Source organism: Platalea leucorodia (genome assembly GCF_965183815.1).
Source record: "Platalea leucorodia genome assembly, chromosome: 15".
NCBI classification, from domain to species: domain Eukaryota; kingdom Metazoa; phylum Chordata; class Aves; order Pelecaniformes; family Threskiornithidae; genus Platalea; species Platalea leucorodia.
Genome location: NC_138837.1, coordinates 1,690,618 through 1,711,712, shown reverse-complemented (window position 1 = coordinate 1,711,712; position 21,095 = coordinate 1,690,618). Strand labels below are relative to the sequence as shown.

Sequence of the window (21,095 nt, the reverse complement as noted above, 5' to 3'; positions counted from 1 at the left end):
GCAACCTCGGATCAGTGCCTGCGCTGCGCTCCGGAGATCTCTGCCGGGGTGAAAAGCCCGGAGCCCAAGGAGAGACGGGGCGGCCGTGCTAGATGCATGGGGGAGGGCTCCGGTTAATGCAAGTGCTGGGCTCCTGCAGGGACCCCGACAACTGTCAGCAGCAGCAGCAGCAGCAACTCGGGGCCTCCTCCTCTGCTTCCTCAGCGATGCTTTTCCACAGCCTGTCCGGCTCGGAGATGCACGGGGTCATCGACGAGATGGATCGGAGAACGAAAAGCGAAGCACCGGCCATCAGCTCGGCTATAGACAGGGGAGAGACCGAAACGGTAGGAGGCGAAGGCATGGGAGAGTCGTTCAACCCCCTAAGCATAATAAACCCCTCAAAGATCCAGCTTTTCCCTTAAAATAACAGATCGGGGGGAAACGTATGCAAAATGCTAAATCAGAAGAAAATTAAGCATAAAGGCACCCCAAAAGATTAAATAAAACCGTGGGGAAAGGCATGAAACTGTTAATTATTAATAATATGCGTAGTAATAGTAACGCTTGGGTGAAATGAACGGTACTGCTCTTGCGAGAAAACAGAAAGATAGACCAGCCTTTTGGTAGCGTCCAAGAACTCCTTCCCTTCCCCCAGCCTGTCCAGCCTTCCAAAGTTTTTAGGAAGAGGCAAAGTATGCTTTTATACAGATAACATTTTGGCACGGCGAATTTTTTGTCTGCAGAATGGAAACACAAACACCAAAGAATCCAATTCTGTGTTATTTTTCAGGTAGGATGTCTACACTGAGGTAGTCATTATAGCATTTATAAACAAAAAAACCCAAGCTCGAGTGCCTTTAAATTATGATTTTTAAAAATAATTGTAATATATATGAACACTGGGTTTGCGAACATGGCAAACAGAACCAGAAGATATGTTTCAGGGAGACTGATGGATGCAAATTTTTATAACTTTACCACTTTTTATCTTATGTCTGCTGATGCATAGTACTTGTATATTAATACATTTAGATAATAAAAAGACGCATCCTTTTAACCAGAGTTAAGCTAGTGAAGTGGAAGAGATTTCTGAAGAGTGTTAACCGATTCAACATTTTATGTATACTACTTTTTTGTTAAGAAATGATAATTTTGAAGTTAAATGCTCCCGTACTTTGGTTAAATGCTGTCTTGTAAGCTGATACGGGCACATGCAAGAAAGAGATCTGTTCTCGGTTTTTAAAACTTCATCAGTATGTGGTATTTCTCTTAATGCTATGTAGAAATTTACTTAAAGGTGAGAGTATTTAATCCCGAAATACTAGCTGAAAAACAGCCTTTATACTCTAAGGGTGGAACATGATTTCTAATCTAAACGGTTTTGGTTTTCTTTGGAAAAGTTAATATTTCTCCGTACGATTAAACAATATCAAATGATCTTTCCTGGAATAAATATTGTGGCATGATACCTTTATATATATCTATATATAATGTGTATGCATACACATGTGTATATAATAAATAGTGGGATAGAATACTGGATCCTTAAATACCATTTCTGGATCTCAGAATATTTTTGTTACCGGAAAAGCAAAGCAGAAAAATCATATTTCTCTTAAAGTGGATTTGCAAGAAGCTACTTTGGTTATAAAACGGTCCCTAAGCAGAGGTCAGTTAATGCCTTACAGAAATAAGCTACCGGTGGACTTGTGTGGCTAACATACCCACGCAGTGCCATGATTTTATTTATATGTAGTTCTGATGGTGGGAATGGTGCAGTGCACACAGTAGTGCTCAGAGCGATGGGATTTTGTGATCTCTGCAAGTACTGGGTGAAAGTAATCAGTCCAGCATATGCTGAAAAAAATATCTTCATTTTCTTTCGATTCTTCCCCATTAGCTGTCTTGTCTTGTTGCTTTGCGCGAGGACTTAAGGCTCTAGAGGAGGGAAAAGTAAACAAACAGCTCCCCCCCGAATCAAAACAAACTGCCTGTTTGTCACAGCTGTAAAAAATGTTTGGGGTTCTCAGACCTGCAGCGAGCTTTGTGCGAGGGACAGTGAGCTTGGGACGCAGCGGAGAGCAGCGCGGTCTGCCGTCGGCGGCTCCGCTCGGAGCGCCTCTCTTCAGCGCTGTCGGAAGGTGCCGGCTACAATAAATCAGCGTGCTTAAACGGTTTCCGATATTTTTCTCTCTTTCTTTTTTGGTAGAAGTTGACAGAATATGTATGTATTTGTTGTTTGCGGAGTTTCGATTGGATTGCGATTTGACACTAAACTATTAAATTATATAGGGGTTACATTTAGTTTTATTGCTTCCAAGTTTATCCCAGCATAATCTGAAGTGCTCTGTTGTTTTTTCCCCGCTTTCTTTCCCTTTCCCGCTATTTCGTTTTCCTGATAAAGCATTCTGCACCTCGGGTTTGGTAATGCTCGTCTCCTCCGCAGCCTTGTTTACCGACCCCTCTGTGCTTTGGGCCACAGCGGGTGCGGACCCGCGGCTGTGCCGCTGCGACTGCCGGGGGTTTGATCGTAATTCACTCGGAATTTTATAGCTAGGAAAATACACGCGCAGACACGCTCCGCATAGGTGCACTCACCGAGCATTACCTATGCAGACGCTCTCAGTATATCCATAATAATAAATTTTAAAATTAACTTTCTGCGATTTGCCCTACTCTGTGATTATTGCGCCTGCTTGTTGAACAGCATCTTTTCTTGTTCTGGGACTGGAAAATCCACCAAAAAAAAAAAAAAAAAAAAAAGAAAAGAAATCCCGGGTCTCCCCCGGACGCCTCCCCTAACGCCCAGGGTGGTTTTCCCCTCGTCTCGCCGCCCGGCCCCGCTGCTCCCGGGCGGGGCGATGCCGGGAGCGGGCGCAGGTCGGGGCGGCCGGGCTCGGGCCCCGCTCCGCTCCGCGCCCCCGCCAAGCCCCGGCGAGGCAGAGGGAAGCCGGGCCCCGGCCGGGCAGGGGGAGGGGGAGCCCGGCAGCGCGCAGGAGTTTCTCCCTCTCGCTAACGGTCTGTAATTGTCTTCCCCCAGCAGACCATGCCTTCCATCAGCAGTGACCGGGCTGCCCTGTGCGCCGGCTGCGGGGGGAAGATCTCCGACCGGTATTACCTCCTGGCTGTGGATAAACAGTGGCACATGCGCTGCCTGAAGTGCTGTGAATGTAAACTCAACCTGGAGTCCGAGCTCACCTGCTTCAGCAAGGACGGCAGCATTTACTGCAAGGAGGATTACTACAGGTACAGCCTGCCCTCCGCCACCGGCCGGGGGGGGACCTGCCCGCGGCCCCCCACGCTGAGCAGACCCCGTCCCGAAGGGACTGCGGAGAGGAGCCGTGGGCTGTGGGCTCCCACAGCCTCCCACTGGAGAGGGAGACCCACGGTGCGGATGGGCCCCGCGTTCCCGGGAGGGGGGCACGGCCCGGGCACAGCTCACCCCCAGCCGGGTAGCGGGGGCTTCAAGCAGGCGTCCCCTCCCCAGGCTTCGTGGGCCGCGAAGGGGAACCAGATGGCCAAGGGGAGCCCAGCCTGTTCCCTGCCCGGAGCGGCACCCTCGCCCTTGGGAAGGGCTTGCCTTCGCCGCCCGCAGGGACGGCGCTGAGCCCCGGGCAGGCTGTCAGCCCGGCCGGCAGCGGGGCTGGTCCTCGCCCGGCGGCGGTGCCTCCTGGCCGGGCCCGGGCCGTGCGCGGCGCCCGGAGCCACCCCCGGTGGCGGGGAGGTTTGCGGGACGGGGCTCGGTGCGTTTCCCGGGCGGGAGCCGGCGGGGCTGCGGGGCGGGAAGGGGCACGGAGCCCCCGGCTGGCGGGCGGCGCCCGGGGAGCGAAGCCGCTCCGCAAAGGCCCCGGCTTCGTGCCGCTGCCCCCGGCCCCGCAGCCCCTCTCCCTCTGCCGCCCTCCGGGCGGACCCGACGGAAGGGGGGGGGGGGGGGGGGGGGATGCGCCTCTCACCGTCTCCTCTGGCCCCTCTGTTTTGCAGGAGGTTTTCGGTGCAGAGATGTGCGAGATGTCACCTGGGGATTTCTGCCTCCGAGATGGTCATGAGGGCCAGGGATTTGGTATATCATTTAAACTGCTTCACTTGCACCACTTGCAACAAGATGCTGACCACCGGAGATCACTTTGGCATGAAGGACAATCTGGTGTACTGCCGCCTCCATTTCGAGACTCTCATCCAGGGGGAGTACCAGGTGCATTTCAATCACTCGGATGTAGCGGCTGGGAAGGGCCCGGCGTTGGGAGCGGGCTCTGCCAATACTTTGGGACTGCCTTATTACAACGGCGTGGGGACTGTCCAGAAGGGGAGACCCAGGAAAAGGAAGAGCCCGGGGCCTGGGGCAGACCTGGCAGCCTACAACGCAGGTAAGAGACCCCCATCTTCCCCCGGAACAACTCGAGTGGTTTGTTTCTGTTCCTTTCCAAAGGGGGATTTCCGTTTATTTTAGCTTAAACCGTTAATAATAGTTTAGCTGCAGCATAATTATTGAGATCAAGTGCTGTCAAACTGCAATTACAGAAGCTAATATGTTAGCATTTTTCACTTCAGCTGGAAATAAAATGTTTTGAAGCAAGGTCATCTGGTTAAGGAGGGGGAGAAGGGGGAGTGTAGCCTGAAATAAAATCTGGAAACCAGAGATTGTAAGTTAGCACTTCAGAGAGCTGTGAATTTTCTTTAGTAGCTACACTCTCGAAGGCTGCTGATGGGTGAATTATTCTGCCCTTGTCCTGGGCGCTTGCACCTCAGGGTTTTGGAAGGAAAGAGAGAGAAGGAGGAAGACGGTGGCGGTTTCCCAAGGGCCGGCAGCGGGAGGCGGCCGGGGGTGCGGGGCTGGGGCGCGGGGGCTGCAGGTGGCTGCGGGCAGCTCCGGGCTGCTCCTGTGGTGGCAAGTTCGGCTGGAGTTTTGTTCGTCAGATGTGACTCAGAGAAGAGGGGGGAAACTCTCAGCATCCCCTTCCGACACCCTCGCTGCCCCGAGCCGCAGCCCCTGCCTCTCAACTGGGAGCAGCAGCAAGAAGAAAGGGAGCAAACCTGGCAGCAGCCCCAAGCCTGCAGTCTCTGCAGAAACTCTGCACCGAGCTGCAAACTTTCTGATGCGTTTCCTCGTTTAACACACCCCCACCCCCCCCGCCCCGTAATTCTGCAGGCAAAGGAATTGGAGCGGTCTCCTGCCCCCCATCCCCGCTCCCCCCTTCCCTCGCTCCGCGCTGGCCCTGAGCTGCCGACCCGAACGGCGGCGATCGCCGGGTCTGCCAGCGCTGCTCCTCGTCTGCAGCAGGAAAAAGCGTTTGGACAAAAGAAAATTCTTAGATCTTGATTTTATTAGAGGAATTCAAGGCGGAGGTGGGGTTTACTTCAGACTCGAGTTTCCCTAAGCTGAGGCTCAGCCGTCCCGTTAGACCCTGGAGGCGAAACTCGTTTGCCTCTTTCCTTGTGCTGCTTCAGTGTTGTCTGCGCCTCTCCGCTGTTCGAGCATGTTTTCTTTTTTAATCTACCAAGTTCAGACACGTCCCATAGGGCGTAGATTTGCCTTTAACATGTCTTTTTTTCCCGGAGAGGACATCAGGTAAAGGCCAACTTTGCTGCGGTTTGTTGGCTGCCCCGGGCCGCGGCCGCTCCGCCGTGCGGCGGGTTGGGGGCTGCGAGGGGCTCGGGCTCTGCTCCCATCTGCGGGGCTCCGGGCGCGGGGGGGGGCGCGCCGGGAGGAGGAGGAGGAGGAGGAACCTGCGGGCGTTTTGCGCCCAGGGACAGAGTAACGGGAGCGACGGAATCGAGCGGTTTGCGCTGAAAATGGCAGGGAGAAAAGGCGCATCTCTAACTGGCAAACGCACCTCGGGAGCAAAATTGCCAGCTATTATTAGTTTAACTAATTGCTGAATAATTTGGAAATAGCGCAAAAATCAGTAGCAGTCCCAGCGGTGAAGGTTGATGAAAGGTGTATGTTGTGCTCTCACGAGTAACAGCTGAGCTTTAAAACGTACATAAAATATGCATCTTGCCCATTTAAAAACGTCTCCTTTTCGGAGGGATTAGGTTGTAATTGTCCCTCCGCTGTCTCCCTGTGCGGGGCAGATGCTCGGATTCAAAGGACCTGTAAACCGAACCAGCGGCATCTGTCCTGGACGGGAGCGCAGCCTGAGAAAGTCTTACTGCTCCCTGACTTCCTAAATAAACCGTCTTTAACTGTATTTTTCAAAATTCGTTTTCAAAATAATTTCCCTCCGATTTTTTGGTCTTTTAATTTTTGTTTAGAGCCTGCAACTGAAGCTTAAGAGATCTTCCTTGGGGAACCTTTGGCTTCTTTGCTTAACCTATTTATCTACTTAACTATTTACTAAACCAATAATCGACTAATTTATACCATAAGAAGTGCCATTGATCTTGGAAATCAGACCAGGTCGCCTGTCGATGTGAAATTTCACAAACTAGTAAATTATTGCAAAGCCTTCGACTTTGTGCCTTTTAAAGGGAAACCGTTTAAAAGTGTGATAGTTTCTATTTTTAATGGAACTTGTCATTTCCTCCTCAGAAATGCACAATATTATCCTCTGAGGGGATCTTTTGCTGGGAATTTGCATAGAATACTTTGTGTAAATAAACCTACACCCAGAGGCGGTGGGGAAAGGGGGACCCGTAAACTTAGGCAGAGTTGAGACTGGGATTATTTCGTAAATTGCAGCAAATATTCATCTGCAACGCGAATTGGACTGACTTTTTTTTCCCTACTTTAACGGGACTCTGTACGGGGATGACGGGTTTTAGATGTGGATAGAGCCTGACAAGTGGAAAATAGCTTAGAAGGATGCTGAAACTTCAAAAAGATTTCTTTTTCTTTCTTTCTTCTTTTTTTTTTTTTTTTTTTAAAGTGTGTTCCTGTGATCATAATTTCTTCTCTCACTTGTTGGAATGGAGTTTGATGGGTTTTTTTAGGTCAGTAAATCAATGGCTGAAAGCTTGCTGAACACAGAAGCACCTGTAAAGAATTCTGAATACTCCCTTTGTGAATTAGACCCCAAACCTCCCACAGCCTGCTCTAGTTTGTTCATTTGTATCTAGTCTGTCTTTAAAATGAAGATACTGAAATATCCTCGAACATGACAGGGGTATCGCCAAACTCGGGGCACCGCGAGCTGGTAACAGACCCATGACATTTCCCTCCTGGGGCAGCAGGAAGGTTCGCGGCGTCCGGGCGAGGCGGGGGCTCGGTGCCGGGGCTGGGGGGGCTCTGAGGCTCCGTGCCCCCCGGCACGGCTCGGGATTGCGCCGCGGCCCTCCCAGCGGGCTTTGTCCCAAGTTTTTTTTTTCCTGACAAAAAGGGGAAAAGCCTGGAAAGTTTTAGAAGAGCGAATTTCTCTTTCTCCCCTCATTTCCCCTGGGACTAAAAGCTCAGAATAAGCTTTCCGGGGACTACAGTGGCAGAGCGAGCAAACAGGAGTGGCAGCTTAAAAACGGATGTCTTGCAGCGATTTCCTAAGAAAAATCAGAGCTTCCCCCTTCCCCCCCCTCCTCCTGCTCCTCTCCCCCCCGCCGTGGGCACCCTTCGGGCTCCCCGGGCGCGGCGCATCTGGCCCCTCCCGGGGGCAGGGGCTGGGGTCGGGGCAGGGGCAGGGAGCCGGCGCTGCTCGCCCCCCGAAGGGCGAGCGGGGCCCCGGGAGGGCTCCCTCCTCCCTCCCCCCCTCCCCGGGCAGGCGGCCCTGGCCCGGGGCCGGGGGTCCCTCGGGAAGCGCCCGGCGGGGCGAGCCCCACGGGGAGCGGAGCGGAGCCCGCTCCGGCCCCGCTGCCAGCCCCTGCCCCCGGCGCGGCGGGCAGCGGGGAGCCCGGCTCGGCCGGGGCTGCCCGGGTTAATCGTGGCGCTCAGGGAATTACCGCGCACTCGCACCGGCTATTCAGCGCCATTCAATTGGCTTAATTGAGGGGAAAAACCCTCCGCGGCCGGCTCCTCCCGCACGGCCCGGGGCCCGGCGCGGCCCCGCTCCGGACCCTTTGTTCGCCCGCCCCGCCGCAGCCCCGGCCCGGCCGCGCTCTCCCCTGGGGGCACCGCGGCCGCGGGGGCCGCCCGCCCCCCCCGCAGCCCCGGGAGGCAGCGGGACACGCAGCCCTTTTGTCCCGGGCGGCTGAGGAAGGCCGGAGGAAAGAGGGTTTCTAATCCCAGCTCTCCTCTCTCCTGGCCTTGTGATGCTCAGCCTGGGAGACAGTCGCTCCTTAGGACGGGCTTTATCTCCTTCTTCCTAGAAACACCTCTGAAATGTCGGGGGGGAGGCAGGGCTTGCGGTGTCCGGTGCCCCGCAGGCTTGGCGGGGTGCCCTCCCTCCGGTGCTGCCAGGAGCCTCAGAAGCCCGGGGGGGTACTCTGCCTGCTCCAAGCGCCACAGCTTCACCCCTTCTAATCCCAGTTGTGGTAAGGATTTTAGGCGTCTGTCTTCTCGTTCCACCAGGGAGAAAGGCTCTGTCTCTGTTCCTGTCCCAAGTGCCGTTCAGAGGGCTCTGTCTCACTTTTGCCCCATTCAAGGATGTGGGTACCACAAAGTCCTTTACACACTCCTGCCAAACAACAAATAAGGCTGCGCCCCTGCCTAGTCTAGTTAGTCACAAGTTCCCTCTCCAGGCAGCAGAAGGTTAAAACACCCCCTTGACTCTCTTATTACAGAAGGGAAGGGCTGTATGTTCCTGAGCCACTGAATATGGAGAGCTGATGCACGCACCAAATGTGTCTCTTGTTTCATCATTCTTTCAGAATCAGGATTAGTTTGCTTTCTTTCTGGGTAATTTAACATGTCAAACACAAGCTACTAAGAACAAAAATTCCCCCAAAGGAAATTCCTCTTTCCCATCTTCTTCATGTGCCATATACTTAGCAACCTACTAACTACTAAGCACATGCTTTGCCCCGAATCCCGACACGTGGGGGGATCTGGCGATCTGAGTGTGAAACACTGCTCCCAACTTGCTTCTTCCAATAGTGTTTGTCACACAGATAACAGCACAGCCTGCTTTACACTCACGTCGCTGTTTTTAGAGACAGTATTATGCGCTATGCTGCAGAGGGTATTCTGGTCACCAGTATCAAAATATATTGTTTGAGTCGTAGTTTCTAGTGATGCTCTCTGTGGACATCACCATCTTGTGGCCGAGTGGATGTTTGTATCGTGGTGCTAACGGAGGGGGCCGTAAGAGGCCAGCCGAAGGACGGGAGGGCAATGGCCTGGATGTGGGGACTGGGGGAAAGGCACAAAGGCCTTAGAAATGTTCTAGGGTCAAAAAAGAGACTTGGCACCACTTCAGAATTTGTTTTATCATGAAATAGGAATGGAACATGAGTGAATTTAGGACTCCTCTATTCGACTGGAATTTTACAAATTGTATTTCTGAACTCCCAGCAGGAGCCCTAGATACTGCAATTGAACAGAAACCTTACGTACAGATAGTTCAACAATTCCTTTGGGAGATACACCACGAAGGAACAGGGAAGAAGTGCCTGAAAAACAGAGGGTTGCGTGAGGAGCATGTGCAGCGTTAGTCTTAGGCCATGATGCCTTTTGCAGAAACTCCTCGGCTCTTAAAATCTCCACAAGCTGACACCCTTGGCCCGGTCTGTATCTCTGTGCCTGCAACGCCCATAGACATTTCCGATTCTGTGAGAGATGCATATAGTATTAGACCTAATATAATAGACTTTTGAAGATGGTGCCAAGCACCACAACGAAATACGAGAGGGGAATTGGCACTAACTAGGAATATTTATGTCGTATCGGGTGATGCCTGGGGGTACCCAAACCACTTGGGCACGAGAACAAACAGCAGACACCCTCGTGCACTTTCAAAATCTGTTCTATAACTTTCTTCATACAGAAGGACAACAGTTAGCCACTCTCAAATGGTACATGTTCACTGTCTTTTTAATATTATTTTTATTTAGTAGATGAGGAGGTAAAATTATGAGAAATTCAAGGAGTAAATTGTTCCTTGTCCCGTCAGGGCTTGATGAGAAGCTGATACTCTTATTCCGTTCTGGGAGGGTTTAGAATCACTTTTGTTTCCTTGGATCCTGACTGTATCTCAGTCTCTATGGAACGGGTTAAAATCCAGCTACTTGCAGCCCTAGGGTTCGTTTTGTTGCATATTAACATGAACAGACCTGAGTCCTTCAGACAGGTATTTTGGTGCATTTCCTCCAAAGTCTCTGCGTTGATATTTCTGGGAGGGTTTGAAAGCATTTAGGATAACACACAGGGGTCTTTTCCATTACTAATATCTGCAATTCTGTGAGTACATTTTAAAACCAAGTACTGCTTGGTTTTACATTTCCGTAATAGAATTTGCTACGAGCAAGACAGTTTCAGTTTTTCATCCCAGTGTTCTTTACAGCAGGAACTGTAGCTATGAAGGAGACTGGAGCACATGGGATGACCCCAGTTTGGCACCTAGATCTCAGTTCTTAAACCAGAAAAAAGGTTTTGCTGCATTCAATCCAGCTCCATTAATATTGCATTCTTACTGTCTCCTTTTATGCATCTTATACCTTTTAAATTCAGGTGCTTCCAGTCTTTCCACACCACAGGAAAACAAGCAGAAATGCTTCTTATTGCTAGAATTTGGCACAAGATGCTTAGGTCTGGAAAGGATTTATACAAATGTACGCACATGCACGCACACATACATACACATTTATATATACAGTACAATTTTTTTAAGCTGTTTTTTAAATTATAGGAGTACAGAAACACACAGTAAAGTTTGAGGCTTCGGACACTTTCTACGTATCTATTAAACAAACATGCTTTTGGTCTCAGGGCTGAATTTTTACAGGCCTTGTTCTATATTGTGCCATATCTTTGTAGAAGTTTTTGAAAAGCTGAAGGTTGCAAAGCAGCTACTGTCCATGCTGCAAAACTGCTCTTTATAGAATCTGTATGCATTTTTACTTATGACTGTGTGCATTTTATGTATATTTTTTAAAACTGTTTTTAATGCATGCCTTTCAGGATTTGTATGTTTTCAATAGGGCTGAAAACCCCTGATGGCTAGCACAAATTTAAAGTAAGACTATAAAGACATGTCTATGAGATGTGCTCAGTTGTAATGAACCAGCAATAATGGACAATCGAAAACAAATCTGTTTATGTGTTTAAGAAATTCACCAATAATTTACATTTTAAAATACAGTGTTTTTCTCATTTTTTACATGCAACAGAGAACAGAGATAGTGGTGGTTTTTCATTACTTCTAACATAAAACTTGCAGGAAATTAAAAGGGAGTTGTAGATATTGGAATAGAAAAAGTAAATCAATGACAGTTTGTCAGACCTAATTTTCAGTTATATCCCTGATTTTTTTAGTGGATTTAAGCTTGGTCCTTAATGTTATTTTAAGAGTTTTTCTATGGTTTACTGTACGCACAAATAAATGAAAAACTACTTTTGGTCTGTGACATTATTTCGCTTGGCATTCAACATTTAATACTACTTGATAATTATTATAATGTTTCTTGCTCACAGAGCTCCTTCGCAGGCTTTACGGTTGATTTATGCAAATGTATCAGTCAGTGTCATTCAGTGATTTCAAAAGGATATAACAGAATTGATCATTCAAACTAGTATTTGCAAATACTTTTTAAAAAAAGAAAATATAAACATATAAATAATTAAAAAGATCTTTTCCCTTTGGCATGCCAGTGATACATTGTATTAACAGCTTTATTTCTTTAGCTAGTCAAATCATAGTCATAATTTGCTGTCTGGTACCCACAAACTTTATTTCTTTTATAGTGTTTCATTTAATGGTCTCTCTTGTACTCTACAGGGTTTAGTTTGATGGAGGAAATAATTATAATTTTAACTGGTCTGTTCCATCGAGATTTAAGTGGACTGTATTGTACAGCTTTCTTTGTACGTTACAATGCAATTTATAGTGATACAAAGTACATTAAAACGCTTTACAGAGTTGAGGACAGCTACTGTCCTACAAGCAGAAAGTGGAGGAAAGGCTGTGTGGAGATGGAGGGAATCAAAAAGGAAACAGACCTGACATTTTAAAAGCCATAAAGAGGCAGGTGAGGGTCCTTGCAGGCTGGTTATTGTAAGGGGAAAATAGAAGATGCAGAAATGGAGGGGAAGGCAAGTAGGATTTGTACCAGTACAATACATGCCATGGTATGTTATTTTAATTGCTGCACTCAGATGAACTGCAAACAATGTTGGTCACAGAGCAATAGATTTACACGCCTTTTCCTCTTGTTGCCTTAAGCTTTAAGTTGCAATGAAAACGATGGTGACCACCTGGATAGAGACCAGCAATACCCCAGCAATCAAAAAACAAAGCGTATGAGGACATCATTCAAACACCACCAGTTGCGGACAATGAAGTCATACTTTGCTATTAACCACAATCCTGATGCCAAGGACTTGAAACAGCTAGCTCAGAAAACCGGCCTGACCAAAAGAGTTCTTCAGGTAAGAAGAGCAGTCTTTTGTCTTGAAAAGTAAATAAAATATCAACTTTATATTTGAAATGCCATGGATTTTGCTGACTTTCAAGCTTTTCTTAATCGTTCATACCTTCTGTGAGACTTCAGTTAAATCCTAGAAAGTATGAGAGAAGTTATTGCTTTCCAGCTTTCCAAAATTAGATCGCTTGGGTTCTAATTTTTAATGACAGTCGTGAAGGTTTGGGGCCCTGCTTGTTTTCCTGTAGTTAGTTAATTCTGGTGCATGTTTTAGCTTCCAATCTGCTGTAAGAAAAAGTGAATTATTTTACTTAGTGCGTTCACTGTAAATAGAGAGCTCTTAATTTAGCAATTGCTGTGAATGTTTACATTTGTAAGAAATTAATCAGCAGTTTCAATTTATTTTATCAGGACAAGGAGGATATCCTTTCTTTCATAACTGAAGTGGACATAAATTTAATTTTTCAAAGATTAATTTTTTATTCATAGTTTAGTAACTTAGAATGAAAGGAGACTGCATTTTAAAAGTACTTTTTCTCTGAAAGCTGGATTTTTCTTGCTCCAAGGATATACACTCCACTTGAACTATTATGGGAAGCAAAGGTGAGAATATCAGTTGATTCAGCTCCATTTTAATTTATAGTTCTGATTCAAGAAGTCACTTTTAATGGGCACTTATCCAAATAGCTATACCTAGAGAAAAATTTGGGCATTCCAGGATCTATTGCTGAAATTTTTAAATGGGTCTTAATTGTAGGAAGTTGGTTTCTGAGCTTCATAGAGACAGGCAGGGCTCAGAGACAGACTCCTGGGAAAGCATCGTGGACAGCTCTCGCAAATTCATAGGCAAGTGGAGGGCAGTAGGCAAAAACATTGAGAAAAACAGAATTCACTGGAGAGATTCTGGACCTTACAGCATTAATACCCAGCAGAAAAAGGAATAAAGGTTTTGCAGGCTCCCCAGTTAAAAGCTGCTAATGGTAAACCGTATGTAATTATTTCTCTTGGCTACATCCTCCATAGTTGGATTTTTTTTGTTGTTTTTATGAGGCTGATTTGTGGTGGTGGAACAGATTCCTCCAATATAACTAGTGCATATCCTAACACTTGACATAGTATAGCATAGCAGCTCTCCTTTATCCATGCACGTGGGCGAAATCATTTACTGCATTTGTCTATTCTTATTTTGACACTTCTCCTTTATTTTACCCTCAGAGTTTACACACTTCAGTAATATCTGTTCTGTCCATTACAGTGCACTCAGACGTGAATTATCTGAGAAATGTCACATAGTGCATTAAGAAATGAGATCAGTGTCTAGAAAGTGTCTTTCTCTTGATCATCTTTCTGTTCTCTCTCCTCACTGCACACCAGCTCTGACTCCCATCTTTCTCTTCTCTTCTCACCTAGTGGGTCTTTCCTTCCATCTTTTTTCCATGTTATTGTCTCTGTTTCTTCCTTTCTGTTCAGAATGTATTTCCTTGTCTCCAAAATTGGACTCTATGTCTCCACTACACCTCAACCCCTTTTTCAGTTTCTTCATTGCTTCTGTTTCCATCTTAAACATACCGCATCTTGCAGTTCTAAGGGGCTTCGTGGTTCCTCTTTTTTGCAGCAATCCCTTACAATTCCACTAAACTTTTTAAATCTTTTTGGTAATTGGTGTTTAAATTCTTTTACTTTCACAGTTAAATACTCCTTTATATCTGGGCTCCTTTAGCTGAAGAGAGGTGGAAGGTAATAGTTGGTGGTGAGGATTGCACCCAGAGGATGATGCTGTTGGAGGCACTTCAAGAAAATGACTCAGAGTGATACTTTGGCTAGTATCACTTGAGTTTTCCTGTCTGTTATGAGCACCCTCTACTCCATGCTCTTTTGAACTTTTTCTTTGAAAATTAATTTGGGCCACAAAAAAACAAACTTGTTTTTTGGATTTTAGAAGCTTCGTGCCCAATTAGTTTATCTCTAACCTGTGAGAGGCAGTTTTTCAAACACTGAAGTTCACCTACATGAGTTTCAGGGTTGCTCTTTGCTGGGGAAAACTCTTCATGATGTTGGTTACTGAGATAGTGTCACTTGTTAATTCTTTTGAGCCAGAAAGGTTGGCATTCTATCTGTGTCATTTATTGAACACGAAGTAATGCACTGACACTATTGATCTAAACAAGCATCATTAGTATTAGTCTGTCTTACATACCGAAGGCGCACGGACTCCCAGACGTACATGCACACTTGTCAGTAGTAAGAAATCTTCCGCATTCCCTATGTTGTTATCAGGTGTGTTTGTAAGCGGTTGTATTTTCTCTATGTTCAGATCTCAGTTCAGTTGATGAAGGATTGTGGCTCTTTGTATATAATCAATAGAATATATTTTAATAGGAAATACAAGGCAGCAGATCAGGAGAAACAGATTCTCTTGTTCTGAAACCAGTGCACTTCCTCAGCACAGGTAGTAGAGTTCCTAGTGATTTAGGAAACGGCTGAAGCGCCCTTACTACATAGACAGTCCCACATAACGTGTAATGAGGGTGCTTTGTTTGTAGATGAGTGGAGAATTTGGCCATATTCTTAATGATCTGTGATATCAGGTTTGGAAGACCTGACTTCTGTCTTTGCTTTATATACAATTCGCCATCAGCTACACGTGTCCAGAAGCGGAATGGCACGGAAATGTAACACACTGCTTCGTAAATTACATTTCCTTCAGTGGCTTTGTCATGCAAACTATTTTCCGTAAGTAGCCACATTAGAATCACAGTCAACCTATTTATATTTTTAACTCCTATTTTTATTTATTTTCATTCCAGTTTAGCTGTATATTTGCAATTTAATTCATGTACTTCTTGTACTGCAGCTGGGGAGCACAAGCCCATCATTGTAAGCTATCATTCACCATTAAAGTGACCAGCTAATTGTGAGCTAACTAACTGGCATAAATACTCCTCTTTTGGGAACTGGTCTTTCTTTTTGTGAGTTTAGAAAGGGAAGGTGGTAGTAGTTAGCCCTAAGAAGATATGGTTTGCTAGCTATAGGTATGTACCTCTTCTCTCCCCAGGAGTCTGGAGTGTGAGTATCCATGGCAAAAGCAGTTTAGGAACATAAAGTGTTATTTTTCGGCGGTGTCTTGTACACTGCTTATTCTTTCTTGAATCGCTCCCCAGTAAAGTTGCTATGAAAACCCCACAAAGATTGCTGAATGCATTTGGACTTTGCTAATTCAGTTTCCAGTAGTCAACAAGCATGAAAATTTCCACAATCGTGCGTGGGCACCCTGCACTACCTTTCGGTGAAGATTTGCTTTAGGATAGCATACTGCAGACTCTTTACTGAGCCTCCGTTCGTACCAGACCCCACCGTTCCCCTTTAAGTGTGTGTTTCATAATTACAACAGAGTAATCAGAATGTGCGTGCAATGAGCGAACGTAGTTTGCTTTGTGGTGCAACATCCTTTATAGTTTTGTTTCTCTACTTACTAGTCAGTAAAATTCAGTAAACCTAAATATCTCCAGGTAGCTGTGTGAATAAGGAAAACTGTTTCTAGCACAAGCTACTCATACAACTAATATACAATACTTGCAACAATGGAGGTGTTACAAACAAGAAAATAAAGTTATCTAAGGTGATTAGATGATCTCATTCACTGCACTATCAGAGTCCTTTGCAATACTTAGCGTATTTATTTTCAATACTTTCCAATCATATGGAGATGTTATTTTATTCCTGTTTTACTTGATGGAGACAAAGAGTTAGCTGCACAGATCACCGAAGAGATAGTATAATATTTTAATCACAGTAAATATTATTCTGCCTAGCTGCTGAGTTGTCCAGCTGCAGGCATCCAGCCCTGCTAACCAGAATGTGGTAGCATCAATGGTGGGTCTCGCAGCTGCTTTTATTTTTGAGAGTTTTGGGGAGTTCTGGCCCATATTTTCCCCTTTGATTTGAAATAGCTCAGCCTTATAATGATACAGCTGGACAGAAACCCACTAAATACTTCCTAATGATTTTGTTTATCCCTCAGTACTGACGACCAGATTCCTAATTGTGTAATTGATGTGAGATAAGTCCTTCTGGAACAATTCTTTCAGTTACATATGTCTGGGTTATTATGTCTTTACTGTAATATCGTTACAGGTGCAGGGCCTGCATTGCCCGTGTGAGCGTACAGCGCTACTGCCGTTACGCATGGGCAGCCCTGACTTGCCCGCTCTTGCCCGCTGCTTTGCACAGCTATAAGTAATAACGTGGGGCGGTAGAGAAGCAGGCCTACGTCCCTACAACTCAGAAAACAACAGCTTTAATGTTTTCACTAGTCTTCAAAACAAAGTCTTTGCGGAATACTTTAATATCTTAAGCACATACCAGAATATCACTGTTGTGGTGATTATTCTATGGTATCCCTTTCTATCATGAGACAAGGTATTTTCAGAATTTCAGTTAACAAATATTTAGATGCCTTTTCAGTAGTAACATGAATATTTATTACTGGACAATTTTAAAGAGCTTTATAACCGTTAGCTGATTAACCTTGACAATATCTCAGTGAGGAAGAAAGTGAAAGTAGTCATACTATCTCTATTTTTGAATAATACTTTACAAGATTATGGAATGTTTTCTATGTCTAACATGAATTACCACTATTAAAGAGAGAATGAACCATCTTATAGGCATGGCTACTGAAAGCAGCATTAATGGTCAGCGGTGAGGGCACCTGAGCACAGGTTTTCATATTTAATGGCAGGTAAAGGGGAGCACGTAAGCACCAATAATCTTGCTCACTTTTCCTTACATCCTACATGTTTCAAATCACAAACAGAAGCAATACCGTAGAGTCTCTCGCCCTACTAAGGTTAAGGAGCCATTGGACTTTTAGGAACAACGTAAATGAACAAAATAGTTACGGTGCCTTCTACAGTTTTACACGCTTTAAGCAAGAAAATTGTTTTGTGACTAGGAATGGAAATGTTACTCATATTTGGGGCTACTGCATATATAAATATGTATGTTTTTAATGAACATAAGTGTGAAATTATGCAGAAGTATGTGTATATGCAACTGGATTAGTGGTTTTGTTTTAATTATTACGTAACCATGGTACACATACATGTCAACACTGGCAGAATCTAAACTTCCATTTCACCTTCGTATGTATTATCCTTTTTACAATTGCTAGAAGGTATATTAAAAAAATCAAAACCAAATTAATTTGTGGGACAAATATAAATTATCTCTTACTGAAAGGTAAAAAAATCCCATAAATGTTCAAATTGCTGATAGTTACCATTCCTACCTAGTCGGCGCTTGAGACTTTGCGGCTTGAATGACCAGAACAAACTGATTTTCTTCGCTTGCATCCCCTGCACGCGAGGCTCCTCGCCTTGCTCAGAACCACGCACACACACTTCCGTGCCTCCCTTCTTGCGTGGCTCGGAATGAACAGTCCTATGAGAGGACGCTGGTTGTGAATGTGCCAGGCAAAAATATCACGTTTGGTTTTGCCTGGTTTTGACGACATCGCTGTCCTTTAACAGGTTTACCACTATAATGGACTATGTTATAAAATCATGAGTATATTTTTGCCAGTGCTAGTCTAGGAGATTTTTGTTTTCTTGTCGTATATGAAACTGATATATAGCCTTTAAACTAAGTGTTTTAACAAAGGGAATGCCAACATAAACTGTTTTAAAATGCTAAGCTTTCAGAAACAAGGACCTGTAGGGATGTGATTTATGCATGGCCCGTGAATGCAGCTCCTATGGTCACTGCTAGAATTTGTGCCTGAGGATTATTTTCTCGTGGTATTCCCTGGAGAGAGCGCAACAGAGAGGGTGTGCACCTTAAAGACCCTTGGTTGGGGGAGAAAGCTTTCCAGAGAAAAAGTAAGAGTGCTCAATAGGGGGAATTTGGGTCTGGACCATCCATAGATGAGAAGAAAACCAGTCAGAGGGAAACCAGCTGAGACATGTTCATCAGTTCTAACTGCGGCTGGCAAGCTGAGAGTGCAAAGAGAACGCCTTACAGGACTGCTCGTATTTACGAATCGCTCCTCTGTTAGCGGTCTGGCTTAAAGCGGATCCTACGGCAGGGGCCATGCTGTTTCAGAGGCAGAGGTCAGAATTTCTGTACAGGTTGGCGTGGCCTCGTGAGCTCCACGCACTCAGTTTCCCTGTACAGGACACAGAGGAGAAATCTGATGGAGATACCGTATGGCTATGCAGATCCTTTCACTCGCTCGGTTCATTTCTCCGACAGATACAGAAACGACGAGGTTCATTGCATCTGGAATGGAAAGACTCAGTCCTCTTCCTTATAGCAGGTCAACGTGAGGACAGTAGGATCAGGATTGAGTCCATTGTAAAGAATGTAACAATGACAGAAGGCCTTTGGATAAATAAGCACAATGAAATTTCAGCTAGTTTGTAGCAGTAAAATTACCTGGTATCAACATATATCAGTTTGAACACAGGGTATTTAATGACATTTTCAAATTTAGTCAAAGTAATATACGGTACCTATGTTTCATGCAAGTTTCACAAACGCATTTTTTTTTAATCTATTTTCAAAAAGGTCAGAAAAATATTTTATCTTTAAACAAATCCTGCAGGCAGTGGAGAGCATTATTATCTTGGACCCGAACACTGAAATTTAACTGAGAAAGATGAAGCCGTAGCTTTTTGTCCTTCACTCAGAGATAATAATCAAATAATGCAAGAAGTAGCAATCTTGGAAAAATTTCTGAATGTGGATATAATTCCTACTGAAATGACAGGTTTTAATGCAATGTGGGTCTCTAATACCATTCAAGCCTCTTTTCCCGACATCATTCCAGTACTGAAAACATTTGGAAAAGGAGACTGGCATAGGTGAAGGGACCTGAAGCATTTGAGAAAGAAGAGTAAGAAAGAGGGACGGTCCTTTTAGAAAAGCGAGAGCACTGCTGAGACGGAGACACGGGAACGTTCCTGGGAGAGCTCTCAGGGCCGCAGAAAGGCAGGGTGCTGTGGGCTGTGTCACTTGCTGCTTATGATGGGAGATGGACTCGAGATACGAGGGTGCCGAAACTTGTTATCTTACATTCGTCAGATGCTTGATGCCTGCCTCATCCAGACAAATACTTCTGGGATTGAGGGCAATTGAGGATTCACGCAGGCTGCCAAATTTCTAAGCATCTTTATACGTAGCCTGCACAGAGAGACTCCCCTCCTCCATCCTTAGTCCACTCCTGTCCCAGGCAGACTGCTTATACAGGATTGCAGGAGAGGGAAAGAGGAATGCTTTACAGGTGTGCAGAGGACACTTCTCAGGACTGGGGCTACTTTTCTAACATGTTACCAGTAAAAAAATCTTCCACAATTCAAGCGTTGGTGAATTTGTGAGTATGCTTTTGCTTTTTTAAACACTGCAGCTCTTTAAATGCTACCCTGTTATATTAAACTATTTCAGGTTTGGTTTCAAAATGCTCGAGCCAAATTCAGACGGAACCTCTTACGTCAAGAAAACACAGGGGTGGATAAGACTTCGGACTCAACACTCCAAGCAGGGACCCCATCAGGTCCTGCCTCAGAAATATCCAATGCCTCCATGAGTCCATCCAGCACTCCCACTACTTTAACGGACTTGACTAACCCTACTATGCCTACTGTGACATCTGTCTTGACGTCAGTGCCCGGAAGTCTTGAGGTTCATGAATCTCGAAGTCCTTCACAGACAACTCTTACAAATCTTTTCTGATGACTCTTTCTTAATAATTTCTTTAAAAAAGAAATTATTCTTAGTTGAAATTCCAAGTGTATTTTAATAGAGGCTTTGAGCAACTGACTAACCACAATTAGGATCTCTCCTAAAAAACAGAAGGAAATGTAGTGTTCTGGTATTACGGAGTATGGACTGAAGAATAACTTGGAAGATCTATTGCAACACAACATTTGTGTAACTGTACAGTTTTGTGGACTGAGCAAGGGAAACAGCAATTAATTTAAGTTGGCTAAAGCTTCTGTATTTTCAAAGACTGCCATGTGCCTTATATACTGTTTTATCTACATTCTTTGGATTCCATGTCCACTTCTCTCTTTTTCTCTCTGTATATTTATGACCAGGGCAAAAATGTTAAGAGTTTGTTACTTTGAATAGTCCTAAGCCTTTCATTGGTTGCTTTGTTGTTTTAGAATTTTAAGGTCGAAGTCTGTTCGAATACCAGAATTTGTAAAATCTAACCAGTAATAAAACCACTTATGGAAACTACTTGGTAATGGCTGCAGTTACATTTAACATTAGTGTCACAACCAAGATAGGCTGATTGTATTTAAAAGGATTAGAAAACTGCACTTCAAACACAGTATCTGCCTAGGATAAACTCTAAATATGATGTATACATTCCTCCTGTTCCTGAAGTACATATGGGTGAGAAATCCAGCTTGTACAACACTCTAGGTATCTTCATTATAGAGAAATAAATAACCATTAGTTGCAGGTAGAAATTACCAGACAATGTTAAAATTCAAACAGACAAACTATAGTTAATTTTGCTGCGTGAAAGAAACTTGACTTGAGCAAGCATTTATGAAAACAATCTTGCTTTGTGCAAGAGATGGCTTGTCCCATGTCGTGGAGGAGGCAAGCGGGTATCCGACAGCTGTGTGGCCACGATCAGTCCATTCCAGAGGTGGGCACTG

The 21,095-nt window shown here is 45.2% G+C and overlaps 1 protein-coding gene across 1 annotated transcript; it reads left to right on the top strand.

The window, feature by feature from the left end:
* Nucleotides 1–92: 92 nt before the first annotated feature.
* Nucleotides 93–20,154, top strand: LHX2 (LIM homeobox 2; the record flags this gene model as incomplete). The annotated part of the gene is made up of 5 exons (XM_082327353.1): nucleotides 93–326; nucleotides 3,026–3,228; nucleotides 3,964–4,346; nucleotides 12,225–12,430; nucleotides 19,867–20,154. 5 exons carry the CDS (start codon nucleotides 93–95, stop codon nucleotides 20,152–20,154), a joined length of 1,314 nt encoding a protein of 437 aa, XP_082183479.1.
* Between the last annotated feature and the right edge of the window lie 941 nt (nucleotides 20,155–21,095).